We start from the raw sequence: 24,252 nt of genomic DNA, 5'->3' as shown, positions 1-24,252 counted from the left end.
GGATGGGTTAGGGGGGAATGGAGGGGATGAGGATATGGGACAGGGGTGGGGAAGGAGGAGGGAAAGGGGTGAGTGAGGGGGAAATGGAACAGGGGTGCGGTAGGAGGGAATGGGATGGGGTGGGTGAATGGGATGGGGTAGGTGAGAGAGGGGAATGGGATGGTGGGCAATGGGGTGGGCAGGAGAAGTGAATGGGATGGGGCAGGAGTTAATTGGATGGTGTGGGTGAAGGTAAATGGGACAGGGGTGGGAATGGGATGGGGTTGGTGAGGGGGAAATGGGACAGGGGTGGGGTAGGGGGATGGGGTGGGTGAAGGCAGAATGCTACGGGGTAGGAGAGGGGGAAAGGGATTGTGGGGAATGGGACGGAGATGGGACAGGAGAAGGGAATGGGGAGGAGGGAATAGGACTGGGTGGGTGAGGGGGGAATAGGATGGGGTGGGTGAGGGCGAAATGGCACCGGGTGGGTGAGGGGGGGAACGGGACAGGGTGGGTGAGGGGGGGGAACAAGACAGGGTGGGTGAGGGGGGGGGAACGGGACAGGGTGGGTGAGGGGGGGAACGGGACAGGGTGGGTGAGGGGGGAACGAGATGGGGCAGAAGGGAATGGGGGAATGGAACCGGGTGGGTGAGGGGGAACTGGGGCGGGGTGGGAGAGGGGGGGAACTGGGGCGGGGTGGGTGAGGGGGGGAACTGGGGCGGGGTGGGAGAGGGGGGGAACTGGGGCGGGGTGGGAGAGGGGGGGAACTGGGGCTGGGTGGGAGAGGGGGGGGACATGGGGAGGGGTGGGAGAGGGGGGAACTGGGGCTGGGTGGGAGAGGGGGGGACATGGGGCGGGGTGGGAGAGGGGGGGTACTGGGGCAGGGTGGGAGAGGGGGGGAACTGGGGCCGGGTGGGTGAGGGGGGGAACGGGACAGGGTGGGTGAGGGGGGGAACGGGACAGGGTGGGTGAGGGGGGGAACGGGACAGGGTGGGTGAGGGGGGGAACGAGATGGGGCAGGAGAAGGGAATGGGGAGGAGGGAATGGGGCGGGGTGGGTGAGGGAGGATTGTGATGGGGTGGGTGATTTTCTCTGATGAAGCCCTTTTAGACAGTTTCAACATCTGGAGAAGGTGAGCGCTGCCGTCAGTCCTGTATTGCACTGTGGCAGAATTGCTGTTTTGTTTTTTTTTAAATAAAAGGTGTCGCACGGACCCTAACACAATTAAAGCTACAACTCATCGCCACCAATAAACAACCAGTTCTATTGACAGAAGAATTAATACGTTTCTGCTCAGATTACGCCTATGAAGACCATTTTTTTTGCTATTTTTTAGGTAGTAAAAAAATGCAGAAAAACATGTAACTTTGGAAAGACCTCAGCGGGCTGCCCCCGTAAGAGAAGCGACAGGACCCTCTCTACCACAAGGGAGCATTGCACCAAGCCCATGACATGAGACAGAAAATGCTGTTTTTTCACACTTTCACCGCACTTGGATTGTTTTCCCGCTTTTCAGCACATTCTATTTCCAAAATGAATGACGTCATTCAGGACTACAGCTCGTCCCGCAGTTAACAACTTGTCCTAAGAAGACTAAAAAAGGAATGGAGGAAAAATGTGAAACACGGCTTCAAGGGGTTAATGACCACGTGACACCAGCTGATTTTGCTTGCACTGCTTTGCCCTGTGACCTCACAGAGTTGTGGGCAGTGATTACATCGCGACAGTACAGTTCTGTGACCGTAAAGTGCTTTTTGCCTCAGCTGTAAATATCAGCCCTGTTGTCAAGGGATGACGTCACTACAGAACTACAGCCCTCTGACCGTGCAGCACGCATGCGCTGCTTTCTACGCTCGCTCCCGACGCTTACGTCTGCAGAAGCGCTTTCCTGAACTCTGATTAGTGGGTTCGTATTTGCGTCATGACATGTTCACCCTCCCTGGCTTCTGATTGGTCACATTCCGCGAACTGTCGAAATTCAAACAGACTCTGCAGCAGCGCGGTGTACGGCGGAGGAGAGCGAGACGTGGGGTTAAATAGCGGCACCGAGCAACGCGGCAGGTAATGTGCGCCGGACAGGACGTGCTGCTGTGAGTGACCGCGGGGACTGGGGAGGCTGGGCGTTGTGTGAGCGGTACATGGGAAGTGAACGTGTGGCGGCGTTATACGGTAGTAATGCGGGGCCTGTGTCCGACTACAATCACTTCTATGGACTGGTCATATACTGTATTATACTCCAGAGCTGCGCTCACTATTCTGCTGGTGCAGTCACTGTGTACATACATTACATAACTGATCCTGACTTACATCCTGTATTATACTCCAGAGCTGCACTCACTATTCTGCTGGTGCAGTCACTGTGTACATACATTACATCACTGATCCTGAGTTACATCCTGTATTATACTCCAGAGCTGCACTCACTATTCTGCTGGTGCAGTCACTGTGTACATACATTACATCACTGATCCTGAGTTACATCTTGTATTATACTCCAGAGCTGCACTCACTATTCTGCTGGTGCAGTCACTGTATACATACATTACATTATTGATCCTGAGTTACATCCTGTATTATACCCCAGAGCTGCACTCACTATTCTGCTGGTGCAGTCACTGTGTACATACATTACATCACTGATCCTGAGTTACATCCTGTATTATACTCCAGAGCTGCACTCACTATTCTGCTGGTGCAGTCACTGTGTACATACATTACATCACTGATCCTGAGTTACATCCTGTATTATACTCCAGAGCTGCACTCACTATTCTGCTGGTGCAGTCACTGTGTACATACATTATATTACTGATCCTGAGTTACATCCTGTATTATACTCCAGAGCTGCACTCACTATTCTGCTGGTGCAGTCACTGTGTACATACATTACATTACTGATCCTGAGTTACATCCTGTATTATACCCCAGAGCTGCACTCACTATTCTGCTGCTGCAGTCACTGTGTACATACATTACATTACTGATCCTGAGTTACATCCTGTATTATACCCCAGAGCTGCACTCAGTATTCTGCTGGTGCAGTCACTGTGTACATACATTACATTACTGATCCTGAGTTACATCCTGTATTATACCCCAGAGCTGCACTCATTATTCTGCTGGTGCAGTCACTGTGTACATACTTTACATTACTGATCCTGAGTTACATCCTGTATTATACCCCAGAGCTGCACTCACTATTCTGCTGGTGCAGTCACTGTGTACATACATTACATCACTGATCCTGAGTTACATCTTGTATTATACTCCAGAGCTGCACTCACTATTCTGCTGGTGCAGTCACTGTATACATACATTACATTATTGATCCTGAGTTACATCCTGTATTATACCCCAGAGCTGCACTCACTATTCTGCTGGTGCAGTCATTGTGTACATACATTACATTACTGATCCTGAGTTACATCCTGTATTATACTCCAGAGCTGCACTCACTATTCTGCTGGTGCAGTCACTGTGTACATACATTACATTACTGATCCTGAGTTACATCCTGTATTATACCCCAGAGCTGCACTCATTATTCTGCTGGTGCAGTCACTGTGTACATACTTTACATTACTGATCCTGAGTTACATCCTGTATTATACCCCAGAGCTGCACTCACTATTCTGCTGGTGCAGTCACTGTGTACATACATTACATTACATTACTGATCCTGAGTTACATCCTGTATTATACCCCAGAGCTGCCCTCACTATTTTGCTGGTGCAGTCACTGTGTACATACATTACTGATCCTGAGTTACCTCATGTATTATACCCCAGAGCTGCCCTCACTATTCTGCTGGTGCAGTCATTGTGTACATACATTACATTACTGATCCTGAGTTACATCCTGTATTATACTCCAGAGCTGCACTCACTATTCTGCTGGTGCAGTCACTGTGTACATACATTACATTACTGATCCTGAGTTACATCCTGTATTATACCCCAGAGCTGCCCTCACTATTTTGCTGGTGCAGTCACTGTGTACATACATTACTGATCCTGAGTTACCTCATGTATTATACCCCAGAGCTGCACTCACTATTCTGCTGGTGCAGTCACTGTGTACATACATTACATCACTGATCCTGAGTTACATCTTGTATTATACTCCAGAGCTGCACTCACTATTCTGCTGGTGCAGTCACTGTATACATACATTACATTATTGATCCTGAGTTACATCCTGTATTATACCCCAGAGCTGCACTCACTATTCTGCTGGTGCAGTCACTGTGTACATACATTACATTATTGATCCTGAGTTACATCCTGTATTATACCCCAGAGCTGCACTCACTATTCTGCTGGTGCAGTCACTGTGTACATACATTACATTACTGATCCTGAGTTACATCCTGTATTATACCCCAGAGCTGCACTCACTATTCTGCTGGTGCAGTCACTGTGTACATACATTACATTACTGATCCTGAGTTACATCCTGTATTATACCCCAGAGCTGCACTCACTATTCTGCTGGTGCAGTCACTGTGTACATACATTACATTACTGATCCTGAGTTACATCCTGTATTATACCCCAGAGCTGCACTCACTATTCTGCTGGTGCAGTCACTGTGTACATACATTACATTACTGATCCTGAGTTACATCCTGTATTATACTCCAGAGCTGCACTCACTATTTTGCTGGTGCAGTCACTGTGTACATACATTACTGATCCTGAGTTACCTCATGTATTATACCCCAGAGCTGCACTCACTATTCTGCTGGTGCAGTCACTGTGTACATACATTACATTACTGATCCTGAGTTACATCTTGTATTATACTCCAGAGCTGCACTCACTATTCTGCTGGTGCAGTCACTGTGTACATACATTACTGATCCTGAGTTACATCCTGTATTATACCCCAGAGCTGCACTCACTATTTTGCTGGTGCAGTCACTGTGTACATACATCACTGATCCTGAGTTACCTCATGTATTATACCCCAGAGCTGCACTCACTATTCTGCTGGTGCAGTCACTGTGTACATACATTACATTACTGATTCTGAGTTACATCTTGTATTATACTCCAGAGCTGCACTCACTATTCTGCTGGTGCAGTCACTGTGTACATACATTACATTACTGATCCTGAGTTATATCCTGTATTATACCCCAGAGCTGCCCTCACTATTCTGCTGGTGCAGTCACTGTGTACATACATTACTGATCCTGAGTTACATCTTGTATTATACTCCAGAGCTGCACTCGCTATTCTACTGGTGCAGTCACTGTGAGCATACATTACATTACTGATCCTGAGTTACCTCCTGTATTATATCCCAGAGCTGCACTCACTATTCTGCTGGTGCAGTCACTGTGTACATACATTACATTACTGATCCTGAGTTACATCTTGTATTATACTCCAGAGCTGCACTCACTATTCTGCTGGTGCAGTCACTGTGTACATACATTACATTACTGATCCTGAGTTACATCCTGTATTATACCCCAGAGCTGCACTCACTATTCTGCTGGTGCAGTCACTGTGTACATACATTACATTACTGATCCTGAGTTACATCTTGTATTATACCCCAGAGCTGCACTCACTATTCTGCTGGTGCAGTCACTGTGTAGATACATTACTGATCCTGAGTTACATCCTGTATTATATCCCAGAGCTGCACTCACTATTCTGCTGGTGCAGTCACTGTGTACATACATTACATTACTGATCCTGAGTTACACCCTGTATTATACCCCAGAGCTGCACTCACTATTCTGCTGGTGCAGTCACTGTGTACATACATTACATTACTGATCCTGAGTTACATCCTGTATTATACCCCAGAGCTGCACTCACTATTCTGCTGGTGCAGTCACTGTGTACATACATTACATTACTGATCCTGAGTTACATCCTGTATTATACTCCAGAGCTGCACTCACTATTTTGCTGGTGCAGTCACTGTGTACATACATTACTGATCCTGAGTTACCTCATGTATTATACCCCAGAGCTGCACTCACTATTCTGCTGGTGCAGTCACTGTGTACATACATTAAATTACTGATCCTGAGTTACATCTTGTATTATACTCCAGAGCTGCACTCACTATTCTGCTGGTGCAGTCACTGTGTACATACATTACTGATCCTGAGTTACATCCTGTATTATACCCCAGAGCTGCACTCACTTTCTTGCTGGTGCAGTCACTGTGTACATACATCACTGATCCTGAGTTACCTCATGTATTATATCCCAGAGCTGCACTCACTATTCTGCTGGTGCAGTCACTGTGTACATACATTACATTACTGATCCTGAGTTATATCCTGTATTATACCCCAGAGCTGCCCTCACTATTCTGCTGGTGCAGTCACTGTGTACATACATTACTGATCCTGAGTTACATCTTGTATTATACTCCAGAGCTGCACTCGCTATTCTACTGGTGCAGTCACTGTGAGCATACATTACATTACTGATCCTGAGTTACCTCCTGTATTATATCCCAGAGCTGCACTCACTATTCTGCTGGTGCAGTCACTGTGTACATACATTACATTACTGATCCTGAGTTACATCCTGTATTATACCCCAGAGCTGCACTCACTATTCTGCTGGTGCAGTCACTGTGTACATACATTACATTACTGATCCTGAGTTACATCTTGTATTATACCCCAGAGCTGCACTCACTATTCTGCTGGTGCAGTCACTGTGTAGATACATTACTGATCCTGAGTTACATCCTGTATTATATCCCAGAGCTGCACTCACTATTCTGCTGGTGCAGTCACTGTGTACATACATTACATTACTGATCCTGAGTTACACCCTGTATTATACCCCAGAGCTGCACTCACTATTCTGCTGGTGCAGTCACTGTGTACATACATTACATTACTGATCCTGAGTTACATCCTGTATTATACTCCAGAGCTGCACTCACTATTTTGCTGGTGCAGTCACTGTGTACATACATTACTGATCCTGAGTTACCTCATGTATTATACCCCAGACCTGCACTCACTATTCTGCTGGTGCAGTCACTGTGTACATACATTACATTACTGATCCTGAGTTACATCTTGTATTATACTCCAGAGCTGCACTCACTATTCTGCTGGTGCAGTCACTGTGTACATACATTACTGATCCTGAGTTACATCCTGTATTATACCCCAGAGCTGCACTCACTTTCTTGCTGGTGCAGTCACTGTGTACATACATTACATTACTGATCCTGAGTTACATCCTGTATTATACTCCAGAGCTGCACTCACTATTTTGCTGGTGCAGTCACTGTGTACATACATCACTGATCCTGAGTTACCTCATGTATTATACCCCAGAGCTGCACTCACTATTCTGCTGGTGCAGTCACTGTGTACATACATTACATTACTGATCCTGAGTTACATCTTGTATTATACTCCAGAGCTGCACTCACTATTCTGCTGGTGCAGTCACTGTGTACATACATTACATTACTGATCCTGAGTTATATCCTGTATTATACCCCAGAGCTGCCCTCACTATTCTGCTGGTGCAGTCACTGTGTACATACATTACTGATCCTGAGTTACATCTTGTATTATACTCCAGAGCTGCACTCGCTATTCTACTGGTGCAGTCACTGTGAACATACATTACATTACTGATCCTGAGTTACCTCCTGTATTATATCCCAGAGCTGCACTCACTATTCTGCTGGTGCAGTCACTGTGTACATACATTACATTACTGATCCTGAGTTACATCTTGTATTATACTCCAGAGCTGCACTCACTATTCTGCTGGTGCAGTCACTGTGTACATACATTACATTACTGATCCTGAGTTACATCCTGTATTATACCCCAGAGCTGCACTCACTATTCTGCTGGTGCAGTCACTGTGTACATACATTACATTACTGATCCTGAGTTACATCCTGTATTATACCCCAGAGCTGCACTCACTATTCTGCTGGTGCAGTCGCTGTGTACATACATTACTGATCCTGAGTTACATCTTGTATTATACTCCAGAGCTGCACTCACTATTCTGCTGGTGCAGTCACTGTATACATACATTACATTATTGATCCTGAGTTACATCCTGTATTATACCCCAGAGCTGCACTCACTATTCTGCTGGTGCAGTCACTGTGTACATACATTACATTACTGATCCTGAGTTACATCTTGTATTATACCCCAGAGCTGCACTCACTATTCTGCTGGTGCAGTCACTGTGTAGATACATTACTGATCCTGAGTTACATCCTGTATTATACCCCAGAGCTGCACTCACTATTCTGCTGGTGCAGTCGCTGTGTACATACATTACATTACTGATCCTGAGTTACATCTTGTATTATACTCCAGAGCTGCACTCACTATTCTGCTGGTGCAGTCACTGTGTACATACATTACATTACTGATCCTGTACTGATCCTGACTTACATCCTGTATTATACCCCAGAGCTGCACTCACTATTCTGCTGTGGTGGAGTTGTGGGAGCCGGCTGTCGGGCACAGATGGTTTATTACCGACTCTTCCTTCCTGATCGCTGTGTATACGGAGACAAGTGTATACAGAATAGGCGGTGCTGACAGCGCTTACTCTTACAGTCCCATCGGTCATGTGATCACTGGGTTTAAGGAAGGAGCAGGAACTGCTTTGGTTCTGGGAGATCCGGCCAGCTGTTATGCAGGCAGATGGGTGAATTTCCACTGTAACTGGGGCTAATATACCAGCCCCAGTTACAGGGGAAATTGGATTAAAAAACAAAATTCTCTGCTGCTTGTTTGGGGACACAAAGAACAGTGGGATGGTCTGCTGCCACCTGGAGGTTGACACTATATTACTTTTTAAATTAAAACTGGCTCATCCTTTGCAGACTGTACTTCGCCTGCCAGCCTGAGGCTCCCTCAGTTTTGGCTAGGTTGGTATCAGACCTGCTTTATTCGTTAGGTGTTAACCGTCTTTTTGCTTTTCAGCTGGATCGTGTTCAGGGTAACGAGGTGCAATTGTGCGCTCTGCTTCACCCACGTTTGCATGTATCTTGCTGTATCAATGACTTTCTTGTCATTTTTATGGTGATCCTTTTCTATGCGTACTTGTTTCCTTAGTAGATAGTTACGGTATACCTTTGGTTGAGCCCTATAACAGGTTTCTTAAATCTGTTTCACCCATGTAGTGACGGAGTGCAGGCTGTAACTGTGCAACCCGTATCCTCTTGTGTCAGAATGGCCGAACTAGAGTACCTTGGTACTGTCAGTGGTTGGGTACTGGGGAGGTGGCCCATGCGCCAGCCAGTGCCTGCCTGCCCACCCACCCCACATAGTGCGCGTGTGTAGCATGGAACAGAACGTTGGATTTAGGATTTTTGGGACACGTGAGATCCTCTCCCCACCCCCCTTACTCACTGTTTCACCTCCTCTAATTAAGGTAGGGTAGGTCCAGCGAGGAGAGGTTCGGGCCTGTGATGCCTGGTTGCAGAGTCCTGCCAAGCGCACTAGGCAATTTTTTTCTGTGCAGCATGCCGTTTCGGTCTGCCCTCCATGTATCACCCTCTACTCTCCATGCTGGGGTCGTGCGATGACATGGGTTAGGTGGGGTGGATTGCGCGGTGGTGTTGGCTTGCTTGGTGCAGCGGTCCTGTGCAGCTGGCATTGCTGCTGCCGTGGCTCCTGTGTGGGATCCCCACGTGCTATCCTGCTTTTGCCTCTCACCAGAGAGCAACAGACACAAGCAACACAGCGTTTCTCTTCTGAAACCGTGGACAGGGTAGACTGTTGACATCTGGGGACTAGTATTTGGTTCTCCTCAGCAACTTTTCTTAAAGCACTGCTCACTGTCATTTTTCCCCGCTCTTATAACCTTGGGGTCCAGAGAAGACTACGCAAGCCCATCAGCGCAGCCCGCACTAGTCACTTATGTATGTTTGCCCTTTGAAAAACATTACAAGCTAATCGATGGCCTACTATATCTCCTGTACTCCTCTGCCTCCCTCACTGCTTGTGCCTGCTCAAGGGAGCTCTGTAATGGGAGAAGAGTATTGCCCCATGTGCTTGGGCTTGTAATCTAGCTCCGTCAGTAGCTGAACTAACCAGTTTGTCAAGGACACTAGTTACTGTTGTGGAGCATCCGACAATGGTGGCTGCTGCCTTGGGATCTCTGACCGCTGCTGTGAGTCGGACCCTCCTGCCAGTATGGCCAGTCTTGCCTGATATCTGAGTGGCCTCGCTTTACCTCATCCTCCAGGTCTCCCTCTCTGGAACAAGTCTATGATCTTTCTCCCCCTCTTAGGAAGTACTCTTCCCTCAACCCTCAGACTCTAGTTCCAGTGCAGAGCCTTTGTTAGGCCACAGTCACACCTTCAGTATTTGGTCAGTATGTGTAAGCCAGAACCAGGAGTGGAACAATCAGGAGAAGATGAGGGAGATGGTCTGGTGTCTGTTGACTCCTCTCTAGTTCTCTGGAGGTGGTGATAGATGATTCCACCCTGTCCTCCACTAAAACATGTTTCCTTAGGAGAGTCAAGCGCGTGACAAGGTCTGTTTGGAACTAAATTGGACAAGGTCATTGCTGATTCCACGGGTGTCAGAAGCACCGTGCTTCCCCAGGCCAGACCCAGCTGTCTATTTCGAAGCCTGGGGTCTTTGCATTTCTGCCCCTCATTAGTTTCCAGCATTGGTGGATTCTGGTAGTATGGTCAGACCCAGTCTCCCAGAGGTCAAGAAGATCATCCTTTTAAATTTAGTCCCATCGTGTGTTCCCTCTGTTCGGGTGGTAAGCCCTCCGGAGGCAGTAGAGGAGCTAACATCTGACAGGAACCTCCCACTTGAGGATTCTTCCTGGTTGGATGGCTGCCTCCTCTTCACGGAGGCATGGCTGGGGGCAGTCAGCCATTTATGGGTCGTAGATGTAGTCTCTTCTGGCTACAGTATAGTTTGTCACTTTTCCATGAGGTGTTTTGTTTTTTCTCTGATCGCCCATGACGGCACCACGGAGAGAGGGGATCCGCCCACCAAGGACAGGAAACCTACGGATAAAAAAGGCGGTACCACTCTCCTGCATCAGTTGGTTTCCTGTCCTTGATGGGAGACCTACGGACTTACCAGTTCGACGTTGGAATTCCGGGGCCATCCAGTCCGATTCAAGGCAGCTGGGGTCCCTCTGCCTCGGCTAGGGTGGTGACCCGAAGTGCCACCGCTGGGAGCCAGGGGCGACAGGGTGTGCGGGGGAGGTGACAAGGAGTCGCGGTCACCTCCCCAGGTAAGATGCAGCAGCAGCAACGATCCAGGGGGGTCCCTCTGTGGTTGCGGGAGGTGCAGCGCGACCCTCCCTGAACAAGCATGAGTCTGCACGCTGCACCGCCATCGGGCGTGCAGAGGAACGCGCTACAAGGGCTGCATAGGACCGGGGGCGCCGGTCAGCTGCGCCATAAATGCTTCCCGGGCGCCATCTTGAAAGTCGGCGCATGCCCGGGATCCAGCTGGTCTCGCGGGAGCTCGGGCGGCGCGGTCTGCGCAGGCGCTGAGGGGCGACGCTTGAGCGCCGGGTGCGGTCTGCGCAGGCGCTGATGGGCGCCGCTCGGGCACTAGAAGCAATCTGCGCAGGCGCCGGCGGTGAGCGCCGAGCTAATAGGCGGTGTTCGGCGCTCCTCCCCGTGGACTGCGCAGAAGCGGCGGGGGAGTTTAAATTTAGGAATCCACATCCTCCCAGTGGCTCTGCTGTAATAAGCAAAAGAGCCTCATGAGTAGTAGTGCCGCAGTGTCAGCTCAGCATAAGCAGACCAGCAGCAGTATGAGCGACCCGATATCACCTCAGCCCGAGTCACCTCCACCTGTAGCATCGCCGCCGCAGCAGCAAAAGAGGCGACAGCAGAAAGGGCACCAGGACACCAGCAAAGAACGCCAAAGGTCCCGGCACAGTAAGGAGTCCAGTACGGCGTCGGGGAAGAAGCCAGAGGCAGACAATCCCCAACCGGTATTTATGGGTCCTGGAGGTGGTAAGTGGATCTTCGTGAATGTCAGAGACAGTAAGATTGTTATTTGTCTCTTATAGGGGAGGAAAAGCGTATGTAAAACTAAGCACAAAAGTTGCGCCATCTGTAGAGAGGATCTTCCACCTACATGGGATAAGAGACTATGCAATACTTGCATTCAGCAAACTTTATCCGAAAACCTTCCTGGGTTTGCAACAGACCTTAAGAGCCTGATTAAAGAACAAGTAGAGGACACCTTCAGATCACTAAAAAGTGGAAAAAAAAAGGAGAAAAACCAGACTCAGGTCCCCATCTCCCGTCTCAAAATCAGGAAGTGATAGTGAGAATTCAGTGTCCTTCAACTCCTCCACCTCATCTTCTTCATCTACTTCGTCCTCGGGGGGACATAACTGTTTCCCTCTAGAGGATACTGATGGCCTCATAAAAGCCGTGAGAAGTACCATGGGTCTGGTAGACTCCCACCCTAAAAAATCGGTACAAGACATAATGTTTGGGGGCCTGGAACAAAGAAAGAGAAGAGCTTTCCCTCTTAACGAAGCAATAGCAGCCTTAATTAAGAAAGAATGGAAGAAGCCTATGAAAAAGACTCTTCTAACGCCTAAATGAAAATACCCCTTTGAGGAGGAATCCTGCTCCTTTTGGGAGAAGGCCCCCAAATTAGATGTAGCAATCGCTAAGGCCTCAAAAAAATTTTCCCTCCCGTTTGAAGACATGGGGGTCCTAAAAGACCCCATGGACAAAAAGGCAGACGCCTTTCTCAAAGGTACCTGGGAGGCAGCGGGTGGAGGCCTGAAGCCGGCAGTAGCGGCAGCATGTACTTCACGCTCCCTGATGATTTGGCTGAACCAACTAGAGGGCCAATTAAAGGGGAAAACTTCCCGGGACTCAATACTAGACACACTACCTGTAATGAGAGGGGCCGCGGCTTTCCTAGCTGATGCCTCGGCCGACTCTCAGGCTATCCGCCAGAGCAGCAGGGTTTGCTAATGCGGCCAGGCGCGCCCTCTGGCTTAAGAATTGGCCGGGCGACCTACAGACGAAAACAAAACTGTGCACTATCCCCTGTGAAGGAGAATTTCTGTTCGGTTCCACCCTGGATGACATCTTGGAAAAAGCGGGGGACAAGAAAAAATCCTTCCCTCCTCTGGGTCTCCCCTCTTATAGGAAGCCCTTTCGGAACAAGAGGTTTTTCCGTAAGAACACGGGGAGAAACCAGGGGAAATGGGAAGATAAAAAGAACAAAAATAAGGGGTTTATCTTTAATAACCTCAATGACAACAAAAAACCTTCACAATGAAGGTTCGCCCCAGGTGGGGGGAAGGTTATCTCTCTTTCTCCCAGCCTGGGAAAAGATTACCTCAAGTCGATGGATACTAAACATCATAGAGTCGGGACTGAGATTAACATTCAAGAGGTACCCCCATCCCTCTTTCAAGATAACGCCCACAAGAACCTCGGCAGAGGAGCAGTTGACGTTAGAAAACGAGGTTGTCGGGTTAGTAAAAAAAGGAGTACTCCTGGAAGTCCCCCCTCAGGAAAGAGGGCAAGGGTACTATTCCCCTCTTTTCCTGAGGAAGAAGCCAGATGGTTCCTTCAGGACCATTATCAATTTAAAGAACCTAAACAACTATCTAGAGGTTCAAGCATTCAAGATGGAAACAGTAAAATCATCTATCAAGATGCTATTTCCTCAATGCTTCATGGTGGTCCTGGACCTAAAGGACGCATATTATCACGTCCCAATACACAAGGACCACCAAAAATTCCTCAGACTGGCAGTCCACATCCAGGGAGTCCTAAGTCACTTCCAGTTCTCAGCTCTACCATTTGGCTTAGCAATCGCCCCGAGAGTTTTCACAAAGTTGGTGGCGGAGGTAATGGCGCACCTCAGGGAAGAAAATACCCTGATCGTACCATATCTGGACGACTTCCTGGTGATAGGCTCCTCCCCGCAACATTGCAAGAGCCAACTAGACCTAGTGATTCACTCTCTAAAAAATCTAGGTTGGCTAATAAACCTAGAGAAATCCAGACTGGTGCCTTCTCAGGTTCAGGAGTACCTAGGTCTCACTCTAGACTCCAAACAAATGGAATGTCGGCTCCCAGAGAGCAAAATACAAAAAATAAAAAGTCTAGCGTTAAGAGTACAATCTCTCCCCTCCATAACACTCCGTCAGGGCATGTCCCTATTAGGCTCTATGACCTCTTGCATCCCGGCGGTCCAGTGGGCCCAACTACATTCAAGAGATCTCCAATGGCAACTACTGTCAGAGCAAAACCTTCTAGGAGAACATTTAGACGAGCGGTTAATATTGTCTCCTCGCACCAATCACTCTCTGACTTGGTGGACATTGCAGAAAAATCTTTCCCAGGGAGTCCCATGGGTAATTCCGATCTCGAAGGTCCTAACTACGGACGCAAGCCCCTCAGGGTGGGGGGCTCATCTGGGCGACCTAGTAGCTCAGGGCATTTGGTCTCCGTCCCTTGTAAACAATTCCTCCAATATGAAGGAACTCCTGGCAGTGAAATTTGCCCTTCAGGAATTTCTGGGAGTCCTTCAATCTCACCATGTAAGGGTGATGTCGGACAATCAAGTAGTAGTGTCCTACCTAAATGATCAAGGGGGTACCCGTTCCAAAAATCTAATGGAAGTGACCAGCTCAATCCTTCAGATAGCCGAGAGCAACCTTCTATCCCTGACAAGCCTACACATAAAGGGGGTAGACAATTACAAGGCAGACTTTCTAAGTCGTTCCAGCCTAAAACAGGGGGAATGGGAACTAAATCCAGTGATATTTACTCAGATACAAAAATATGGGGGGTTCCCAAAATAGATCTCTTCGCGAGCCATTTAAACAAAAAAGTAGCCTCCTTCTGCTCCCTATCTCCCTTGGGGAACCCAGTAGCTGTGGACGCTTTCCTGATTTCTTGGGGTCACCATCTGGTCTATGCCTTTCCTCCTCTCATTCTGATTCCAGCAGTGCTGAGGAAGATTCGGGAGGACGGGGCACTGGTCATCTTAATTGCCCCGTTCTGGCCGAAGAGACCTTGGTTCTCATGGATGAGGGAAATGTCAATATCCGACCCGTGGGTATTACCAGACCTCCAGGATCTGTTGTCGCAGGGCCCGGTTTGTCATCCGCAAGTCAAGAACTTGCACTTGACAGCCTGGCTCTTGAGAGGAAGATATTAGAAAGCAGAGGGTTCTCTTCAGGTGTAATCTCAACTCTGTTAAAAAGTAGGAAGCCGGTTACAACAAGACAGTACGGCAAAATATGGAAAAAGTTTTTGTCTTCTTCAGGCGCAAAAATAGGGAGACATTCCCCTTAATTCCATATTAGAGTTCCTACAAAAAGGTTTGGAGATGGGTTTAGCCACCAGTACCCTAAAAGTTCATGTGGCAGCATTGGGAGCATTATTCAATTTTGACTTAGCTTCAATAGGTGGGTCTCTAGGTTCATCAGAGCAGCAGGAAGATCGAGGCCTCTGCCAGTGAAAGTGGTTCCACAATGGGACTTAAACTTGGTCCTTAAAGCCCTGACTAGTCCACCATTTGAACCATTACACAAAACTTCAATAAAAAACTTGTCTCTCAAAACCGCTCTGTTAGTCGCCCTCACTTCTGCCCGTAGGGTCAGCGACTTGCAGGCTCTATCAGTTAATGCCCCCTACACACAAATTTTAGAGGATAGGGTCATTTTAAAAACAGACCCAGCATATCTCCCGAAAGTGGCTTCAAAATTTCACAGGTCTCAAGAGATATCTCTCCCCTCCTTCTGTCCCAACCCTACAAATAAGGAGGAACAAACATTACATACTCTGGATGTAAGAAGGTGTCTCTTACAATACCTAGAAGCCACTAGAGAGAGTAGGGAGGATTCCTCTCTGTTTGTGTTTCCAGGGTCCCCGGAAGGGGAAAAAAGCTTCTAAGGCCACCATAGCAAGATGGATCACGGACGCCATCAGTCTCTCATACTCGGCAAGTGGGATGTCCGTTCCCGGGGAGGTTAAGGCTCACTCGACAAGAGCAGTGGCGACTTCCTGGGCGGAGAAGGCCGGAGCTTCTATAGACCAGATATGTAGAGCTGCTACCTGGTCCTCACCATCCACATTCTATAGGCACTATAGATTGGACCTAATCTCTTCCTCAGATCTTACCTTCGGTAAAAGGGTTCTGGAAGCAGTGGTCCCTCCCTGAATGTACTATCTATGCAATTCTCTCCGTGGTGCCGTCATGGGCGATCAGAGAAAAATATAGTTCTTACCGATAACGGTATTTCTCTGAGCCCATGACGGCACCCGTACATTCCCTCCCTTCACTTATGGGTGTGCACATTTAAAAAGTGCCATAGTCTATTTATAGTCTACTTTTAGTTAGTCACGCGGTATTTTATTAGGCTAAAGAGTTAAAAATTACAAATGCCTTAGTAGTCTCCCATCATTCTCTATGTAAACAAACTGATGCAGGAGAGTGGTACCGCCTTTTTTATCCGTAGGTTTCCTGTCCTTGGTGGGCGGATCCCCTCTCTCCGTGGTGCCGTCATGGGCTCAGAGAAATACCGTTATCGGTAAGAACTATATATATTTTTTTTTTTTTTTCAAGTCTCGTTCCCCCATAAGAGCCAGTCAATCAAGCCATAGCATCCTGATTCAAGCAGGATAAATCAGAGGGTTCAACTCAAACCCATTTGTCCTCCCCAAAAAGAATGGGTCGTACCAAACCATTCTGGATGTAAGACTGCTGAACCAATGGCTGCAGCTACGTCACTTCAGGATGGAGTCACTCCGGTCATTCACAGCATCCACAGAGGCAGGGAGTTTCTGTCCTCCATAGGCATTCAGGATGCCTAATCTCCATGAACCTATCTTTCTGACTCATCAGTGATTTACGGTATTCGCTTTTCAGATTGTCTTGATTCCCTGGAACAATTCGGATGGATCATCAACAGGGCAAAGACTGTTAATTCCAACACAGCAGCTTTGGTTTCTAGGGATCATGTTCAACACAGTTCAAGCGTCATTCTTCCTTCCAGAGGAGAAAAGGCTAGCACTGCCATTCTTTGTCCAAATTCTGAAGGGGCCAGGAACATGCTCTCTGGTTTTACATGAGTTTTGGGGAAGATGATGGCAATGCTCGCGGCAGTCCTGTTTGCACAATTTAATTCAAGGCCTTTACCGAACACACTGTTGGCCTGTTGGGGGAGGTAGAAACAATCTCTACACCGTCCAGCCCTCCTTCCACTTTGCTGGCACCAGTTTCTCAGGTGGTGGTTGACTTTGCCCCTATTAACCCAGGGTTGCTCCTTCCGCCCCACCGAGTGGCAGATCCTGACCACAAATGTCAGCCTTATCAGATGGCTGGGCCGTCTTCCTTCACTTGTTGTTTCAGGGATCCTGGAACAGTTGGGAGAGACTCCTTCCGATCAATGTATTGGAGCTCAGAGCCATCCATCTGGCTCTTCTATATTGGCAACACCTGGTTGTAGGATTGTCCATCAGGATTCAGTCAGACAATGCCACAGCAGTGGCTTATATGAACAGTCAAAGAGCGATGTGGAATCTATCTGCTATTTCAGAGGTGGCTGAGATGCTGAAATGGGCAGAGAATAAGTTTCCTCTGATCTCAGCTATTCATAGACCTGGAGTGGACAACTGGATGAGATTTCTTGAGCTGCTAGATGCAGGAGGATGGGCTCTTCACCCAGAGGTTTTTAGAGCAGAATTGTTGTCAGTGGGACACACCAGATGTGGACCTGTTGGCATCAAGATTAAACCACAAGGTACAAAGATTTGTCGCAAGATCTTGGGATCCTCAGGCAGCTGCAGTTGACGCATTGGCAATTCCCTTGTCTCAGGTCTCCCTTCCTTACCCATTTCCTCCTTTCCCTCTTCTTTCCTGACTTCTCAAAGTAAATGAAGAGGGGATTCTAGTTATCCTCATCACACCAGACTGGCCTAGGAGTGCCTGGTATGTGGATGTACCTTTTACTCTACGTCACCATCCAGATCTGTCTCTGGGTCCATTTTTCCAGCAGAACTTATCAATTTAATGACATGGCTGTTGAAGCCACAATTGAGGGCAGCAGGTTTCAGTCAACCAAGCCATGATCGGGGCCTAGATGGCCTCCTCATTGCACATATCGCCACACTTGAAAAACCTTCTTTTGCTGGTGAGTTTTTTGGTATTTCTCCAATGTGTTTTTCTCTGCCTGTTCTGTACTTCTTCTTGGTCAGGCCGGGAGTCAGGGTTGGCTTAGTTCTTTCAAGGGACAGGTGTCTGCTTTGGCTGTTTTATTTCAGGGAGATGTGCCAGCAAAACTCAGATCGGACACTTCTTTAGTTAGGTCTAGCGCACGATTAACTTCCACCTCCCCCTCAAGCCGTGGGACCTTAATCTAGTCTTGGCTGCTCTTCTGGCTCCACTTTTTAAGCCCCTCAGATTTCTGCACTTCATCTTGCTTATAAGGTAGCTTTCCGTATAGCCATCACAACTGTTAGGAGCGTATTGGATCTTGCAGCTTTCTTGTCAAGCTCCTTACCTTGCCTCCACCAGGATAAGGTAGTGTTGAGACCTGTTCAATCCTTCTTCCCCAAGGTGGTTTCGGCTTTTCACCTTAAAGGGCCACTGTCACCCCCTCCAGCCGTTATAAACTAAAAGAGCCACCTTGTGCAGCAGTAATGCTGCAGTCTAACAAGGTGGCTCTTTTAGTTTTTGATTTAGTTAATCCCTCAATAAAGCATTTTAAAGTTTGCCACAAAAACCTGACAATGTACCTGGAGGCAGTCCGAAGCCTCCTCTATGAATCTCCCAACTGCCGTCACTCTTCTCTTCAGGGGCGATGGTCGCCGCCTCCTTCGCGCTGTTTCTTCTTAAATCCGGCGCCTGCGCTGTGTGCGCCTGCCTGGGGCAGGCGCAGTGTTCATTGGCCGTCATAGCTCAGATGCCGGGTGCCTGACTGCGACTGTGCGGGCAGTGCGGCCACCCTGTTGCTGAATCCCCGCCCCGCACTGTGCATAATGAATAACACAGTGCGGGGCGGGGATTCAGCAACAGGGTGGCCGCACTGCCCTCATAACGAGGACATTGTCTTGCCTTCATTTTGCCTTGCACCTTGTCATCAGTTCGAGAAGGCTTTGCATAAATTAAATGCCACTGTTCATCCCTGACAACATCTATCAACCACTGCCCCATTTATAAAGTTTGACTCCTTGTTTTTCACACCAGAAGACCCTCGCAGGGGACTGGCCGCCTCGAAGGTAACTATTGCTTGTTGGATTAGAACTGCCATCATTCAGGCCTAGAAGGCGAAGGCCCGGCTGACTCCTCTTGGGGTTAAGGCACACTGTAGGCGGTCGGTGGGGGCTTCCTGGGCGATTTGTTACCAGGCATCAGTTCAGCAATTCTGTAAAGCAGCTACATGGTCCTTAGTACATAACACCTCCAAGTTTTACAGGGTCCACACCTTTTTGCTTCTTTGCAAAATCTTCCTGCCAAGACTTGCATCCAGACTGCAGTTGCACAATCTTCCGACTGGGCAAGAATTGAGAAATTGGTAGCAACAGTATATTATTGATTTTCCCACCCCAGGGACAGCTTTAGGACGTCCCATTTTTGTCTCCCAATGAAGTGGCCGGGAAATTAAGATTTTTGGTACTTACCGTAACATTTGTTTTTTGATTGTCTTCATTGGAGGACACAGCACAAACCCTTAGTTACCAATTTGGGCATGCTTTTTTTGTTTTCCTCTGTGGGTGTATTTTTTTTTTTTTTTGTGGGTTTAATTCATTTTTATTTTTTTTTCCGCTTCTGCGTTCTCACTGAACTGAGGAAGCCTGAGGCTGGCAGGTGAGGTATAGTCTGCTGGGGAGGAGCCAATTTTCATTTATGTAATAATAGTATCAGCCTACAGGTGGCAGCAAGCTATCCTATGATTCTGTGCTTGTGCCAATGAAGACTACGAGAAACAGATTTTACTGTGAGTACCAACAATGTTAGAGAACGCTGTGATGCTGATTCATTTAATATCTGATGTGAAGGGATCTATTGAGTGGCTGCTGAACATTCACTTTCTGAAGTTTTCATAAAATGTACGTGTTTGGTGGCGTGGGGCAGTGTCTCCTGGTTCTCTGCCCCCTCACCACCATCTGCCTCCTTATTGTACAGGTCACTGGCCTGCCTCCTTTTTTTTTTTTTAAATATTGGGTGCAAGACTTCAATAAAATGGCACCATAGTTGGTGCATGCACAGATCGGGATTTCAGCTCTGTGAAAAATTGACGGCGCTGAAATCTCAATCTGGAATTTTATAAATTAGATTACGTAATTTTATGAAAAATAACATAAAAATTTGGTGCCCCACTTATCGTGAGAAATGAGGCAATAATTAGGGAAAAAATGAGCCATCCATCGGTAATTCAAGTCCGAGGAAAAAAAACGGATCCAGCGGCATGAGTCCAATATAATGTCTTATTACACAGCGCCACCTAGTGGACAAATCCATCAAATGCCAGATGTGGCGCATGTCACCCCTTGAGGTTTTTTTTTTTCTCCATGACATCTCCTTGAGGTTTTAAAAGGATTGTAAACGAATTAATAATGGGTTACACGTGCCTTCGGGACCCCTGCTGCTTCTCCATACAGCTTGGGTCATCCACAAGTTTCCTGGCTTCCTCTCCTGGTGGGGTGGAGGGTGACCGCACAGCCACTGACTGCCAGCACCGGTCATGTTCCATCTCAGCCAGAAAAATCTCCTCAGCTAGAGGAAGCCAGGTGATCTGCAGTGGGGGCAGGGGCACTGCCAGCAGGACGGAGCAGTGATGGGGGTCCGGTAAGTGACTGTTTTGCTCTCAGCCTTCTCACCCCGTCCTTTGTTTCCCTGTAGGATGAGTCTGCTGATATTAAATGATGAGAATTTTGGGTGCGACATAGCAGCAGAGCCGTGCGACTTCCTGTTCACCCCTCCTCCGGGCTCCGGCCGCCCCTCCATCCTGCGTCCTTCACAGAGGGACAATCTGCCTCCGAAGAGTGTGGTGAAAGGCATGAAGGTATGCTGGGTGTGCGCGGCCGGCGAGCACAGGAAGCGTCGTCTACAGCCACATGTTTCACCGTGTGCTTGTGGTTTTTAGGTGACGTTTCAGACGCCGATGAGGGATCCTCAGACTCACAGGATTGTAACTCCGAGCATGGCCAACAAGCAGGACGGCGTCTTCACGCTGGACGACTGCACTCAGGCGCTGGAGCAGCTGCACCTCTCCTCCAGCCGGTGAGTTTCCGCTAGAACATTAGCAGTTGTGCTGGTCGACGGTTCCTTCACTTCCTGTCATAAATATCACAGCATCCCTTTAGATAGTCCGACCTCGTACATGATGTTCCATAACTGAAAGGCTGCAGTAGTAAGATCAGTGATGGCTTGTCAGACGCTCCCGGGGCTCCACGATGCTGTACTTGAGCACTACATGGGTTCTGTGAGGTTACTTGCCCAGATTTTGAGTCACAACTAACTAAAAAAAAAAAAAGCTAAAGTGACTCATAACATTTCCTGTCATCCGATTTTATGTCGTCACTAGGACTGTCATAAACTGCTATAGGGTTAGATAAGGGCGAACACTGGTCACGGCGGTGTTTACAGTCTGGGGCCTTTTTTTAAAGGGGTTATCCAGGACTGAGATTAAGTCTATCATAGCATACATAATCAATATCAGTTCAGTGGCGGACTAAAACGTGGCACCCGACCGATCAGCTGGTCACTGGTACTGTGACAGCTGACAGCACCGGAGACTGGTGGTCGTTGTCAGGTACTGTTGCTCAACACCTATTCTGGAGCTTGTAACAGCAGATTGGTGGGGATACCGGGTGTCAGACCTCCCCCAATGATCTGATATTTATGACCTAACGATTGGCCACTGATTTCAACATGGTGAACAACCCCTTTAAAAAGGTGCATTGTTGTGATGGTTTTGTAAAACTGCTATCGAGAATTACGACGATATTCCATGTATTATGTTAACGGGGCATTTATTGCTCATTACCGATTACTATTTATTTCCATTTGCAGTTTGAATTCAGGAGACCCTAATATTACAAGTGAGCCCACCACCCTTCCTGAAGATGAGATTCAATTGATGAGCATGGGAGCGTACACGATTGATTTTGACAACCTAGGGGATATCAATCCATTCACAAGTGGGAATAAAATGGTGAATTCGCCTGTGAAAGCTGAGCCTCCTGCCGGTGTCCTCGCTGAGCCTCCTGCCGGTGTCCTCGCTGAGCCTCCTGCCGGTGTCCTCGCTGAGCCTCCTGCCGGTGTCCTCGCTGAGCCTCCTGCCGGTGTCCTCGCTGAGCCTCCTGCCGGTGTCCTCGCTGAGCCTCCTGCCGGTGTCCTCGCTGAGCCTCCTGCCGGTGTCCTCGCTGAGCCTCCTGCCGGTGTCCTCGCTGAGCCTCCTGCCGGTGTCCTCGCTGAGCCTCCTGCCGGTGTCCTCGCTGAGCCTCTGTCAGACTTGGAGGTGAAAAGTGTGTGGGAGACTCCTGTTGACACTACTCTTGCTGATCAAACTATGTCTTTATTGGGGGCTACCCAATTAAATCCAGATTCTCCAGTCATTGTACAGCTCTGCCCTGGAAGTGTTGAGGTGTCCGGTAAAGCTTCTCTAGATGATACAGTACCTCTGACTGAGGAGTCTAACCCTGCCCCTGAGGAGCCAACAAATATGGCAGCAGATGAAGCTGTAGATGGCAGTCCTCCAGAAGAGGCAGAATCTGTTAGTATGGACACCATTGCTGCAGGAGTGGTACAAAACCCTAATAGTGCAGGTGACGATACATCACCACCCGATGTTCCAAATTCTCCCCCACTCCCAAAAGCCACCTACAAATTTGACCCTGACCAAATTGATTGTGTTGATCCATTTAATACTGGTGGGTCAAAAGTGCAAAATTCCCCTATGAATCCAGTTTCTGACAATGGAGACAATCCTAAAGGTGAGCTGTTGAAACTGGAGTTTGACTTTGGAGGAGGCGATGCTACTGTCAAAAAGCTACCGCCCAAATTGTTGGGGAAGCGTCTTGGTGTCAAACCGTTGGCTAAGAAGAAAGTTGCTCCCAAAGTAGCCGTTCCAGAGACACCTAATGAACAAGCTGCTCCTCAGCCGTCAGAGCCTGAAGGGGACGTCATCGTTCCCAAAGCATCTTACAACTTTGACTGGGACAAGTTTGACGACCCCAACTACAATCCCTTCGGAAGCGGAGGGACAAAGATTGCCGGTTCCCCCAAAGTGATGAAAGCGGCCGGCGATGCACCATGTGTGAAGAAAGAGGAAAGTCCACCGAAGGCAGACACCGGTGAGACTGTGGAGGAGTCTAGTAAGAAGGATGACGGCGATGCATCAGGAAACATTGAGACGTAAGAACTTTGAATTAGACTATGTAGGAGATCTGAAGGGAGGAGGGGATCACTGATAAACCTTGGTTTAAACTTGGGTCTTGATACAGTGCCTCTCCTAGTTAGGAGAAGCACTGTATCTGGGTAAAAGTAAATTCTCCTAAAGCAGACCTACAGGCTTTCCTGACCTCTGTCCTGGTAAATACTTGTCCCAGCGAGCCTTGTGCTGTTCCTCCTTTCTCCTATCTGGAAAAGACTGAAAAAAAGGACAGGAGGAACAGCAAAAGTCCGAGAATTGTTCCAACGTATTTACTAAAACTGACACGTCTGCTGATCACTATATGCCTTATTGACCTGTCGGGTTTACACCGTCTTGTACGCTAGTGCGTTCCGCCAAGACGTCTGCCACAGCTGAGGGCAGAGATCTTGACTCTATGGTCTTCAGGGTTCAAGCAGAAGATGTCATGGGAAACCTCTCTAGTAATTTCTGCTTCTGTATTGTAGAACTGTCGAGGAGCCGGGTGCAGCTGAAGAGAAGACTGGAGACGTCACACAGGAGAACAAGGTGAGAAGTCTTCATTTCTACTTCATCTAACAATGACTTCACCTTGTTAAATCCTTGCTGCTTCATTGCCTTCACTCATGGCCCATGCACATACTGGAAGTAACAAAATCTTATTTGTGTGACCGCTGCGGCCAATCGACTAATATCAAGTTGATTTGTTTATTCTTTCTTCCTGAGCGCATTGCTCCATTGCCTGCCAGCTTCATGCTTGTTAGGTGGCAGTGCGCTCCTGAAGATTGACAGTTCAGATCATCAACATGAGGCCGGTCAGATACAGCCGTCCGACTAGCTGCACTTCTAAACTCTAATGCAAAGAGCTTCCAAATGAGCACTCTCGCCTCAGAACAGCCGCTGC

At 48.1% G+C, this 24,252-nt stretch overlaps 1 protein-coding gene across 3 annotated transcripts in view; it reads left to right on the top strand.

The window, feature by feature from the left end:
- The first annotated feature begins 1,890 nt into the window (after positions 1–1,890).
- The window catches only part of TACC3 (transforming acidic coiled-coil containing protein 3), a 41,418-nt gene continuing 19,056 nt past the window's right edge, over positions 1,891–24,252 (top strand). The window contains exons 1-5 of one of the 3 annotated variants that reach the window (XM_077280198.1): positions 1,891–2,040; positions 20,837–20,999; positions 21,081–21,217; positions 22,010–23,353; positions 23,837–23,897. In XM_077280198.1, the coding sequence (XP_077136313.1) occupies positions 1,901–2,040; positions 20,837–20,999; positions 21,081–21,217; positions 22,010–23,353; positions 23,837–23,897 (1,845 nt within the window). In that variant the 5' untranslated portion in view covers positions 1,891–1,900. Of the gene's footprint in view, positions 2,149–20,836; positions 21,000–21,080; positions 21,218–22,009; positions 23,354–23,836; positions 23,898–24,252 lie in introns of all 3 variants that reach the window. The other 2 variants (XM_077280199.1, XM_077280200.1) reach the window with 2 other exon arrangements.

The sequence above is a fragment of the Ranitomeya variabilis genome, chromosome 1 (genome assembly GCF_051348905.1).
Source record: "Ranitomeya variabilis isolate aRanVar5 chromosome 1, aRanVar5.hap1, whole genome shotgun sequence".
Classification (NCBI taxonomy): domain Eukaryota; kingdom Metazoa; phylum Chordata; class Amphibia; order Anura; family Dendrobatidae; genus Ranitomeya; species Ranitomeya variabilis.
Note: the sequence above shows the minus strand (reverse complement) of the source record. Positions and strands in the feature narration are given on the sequence as shown.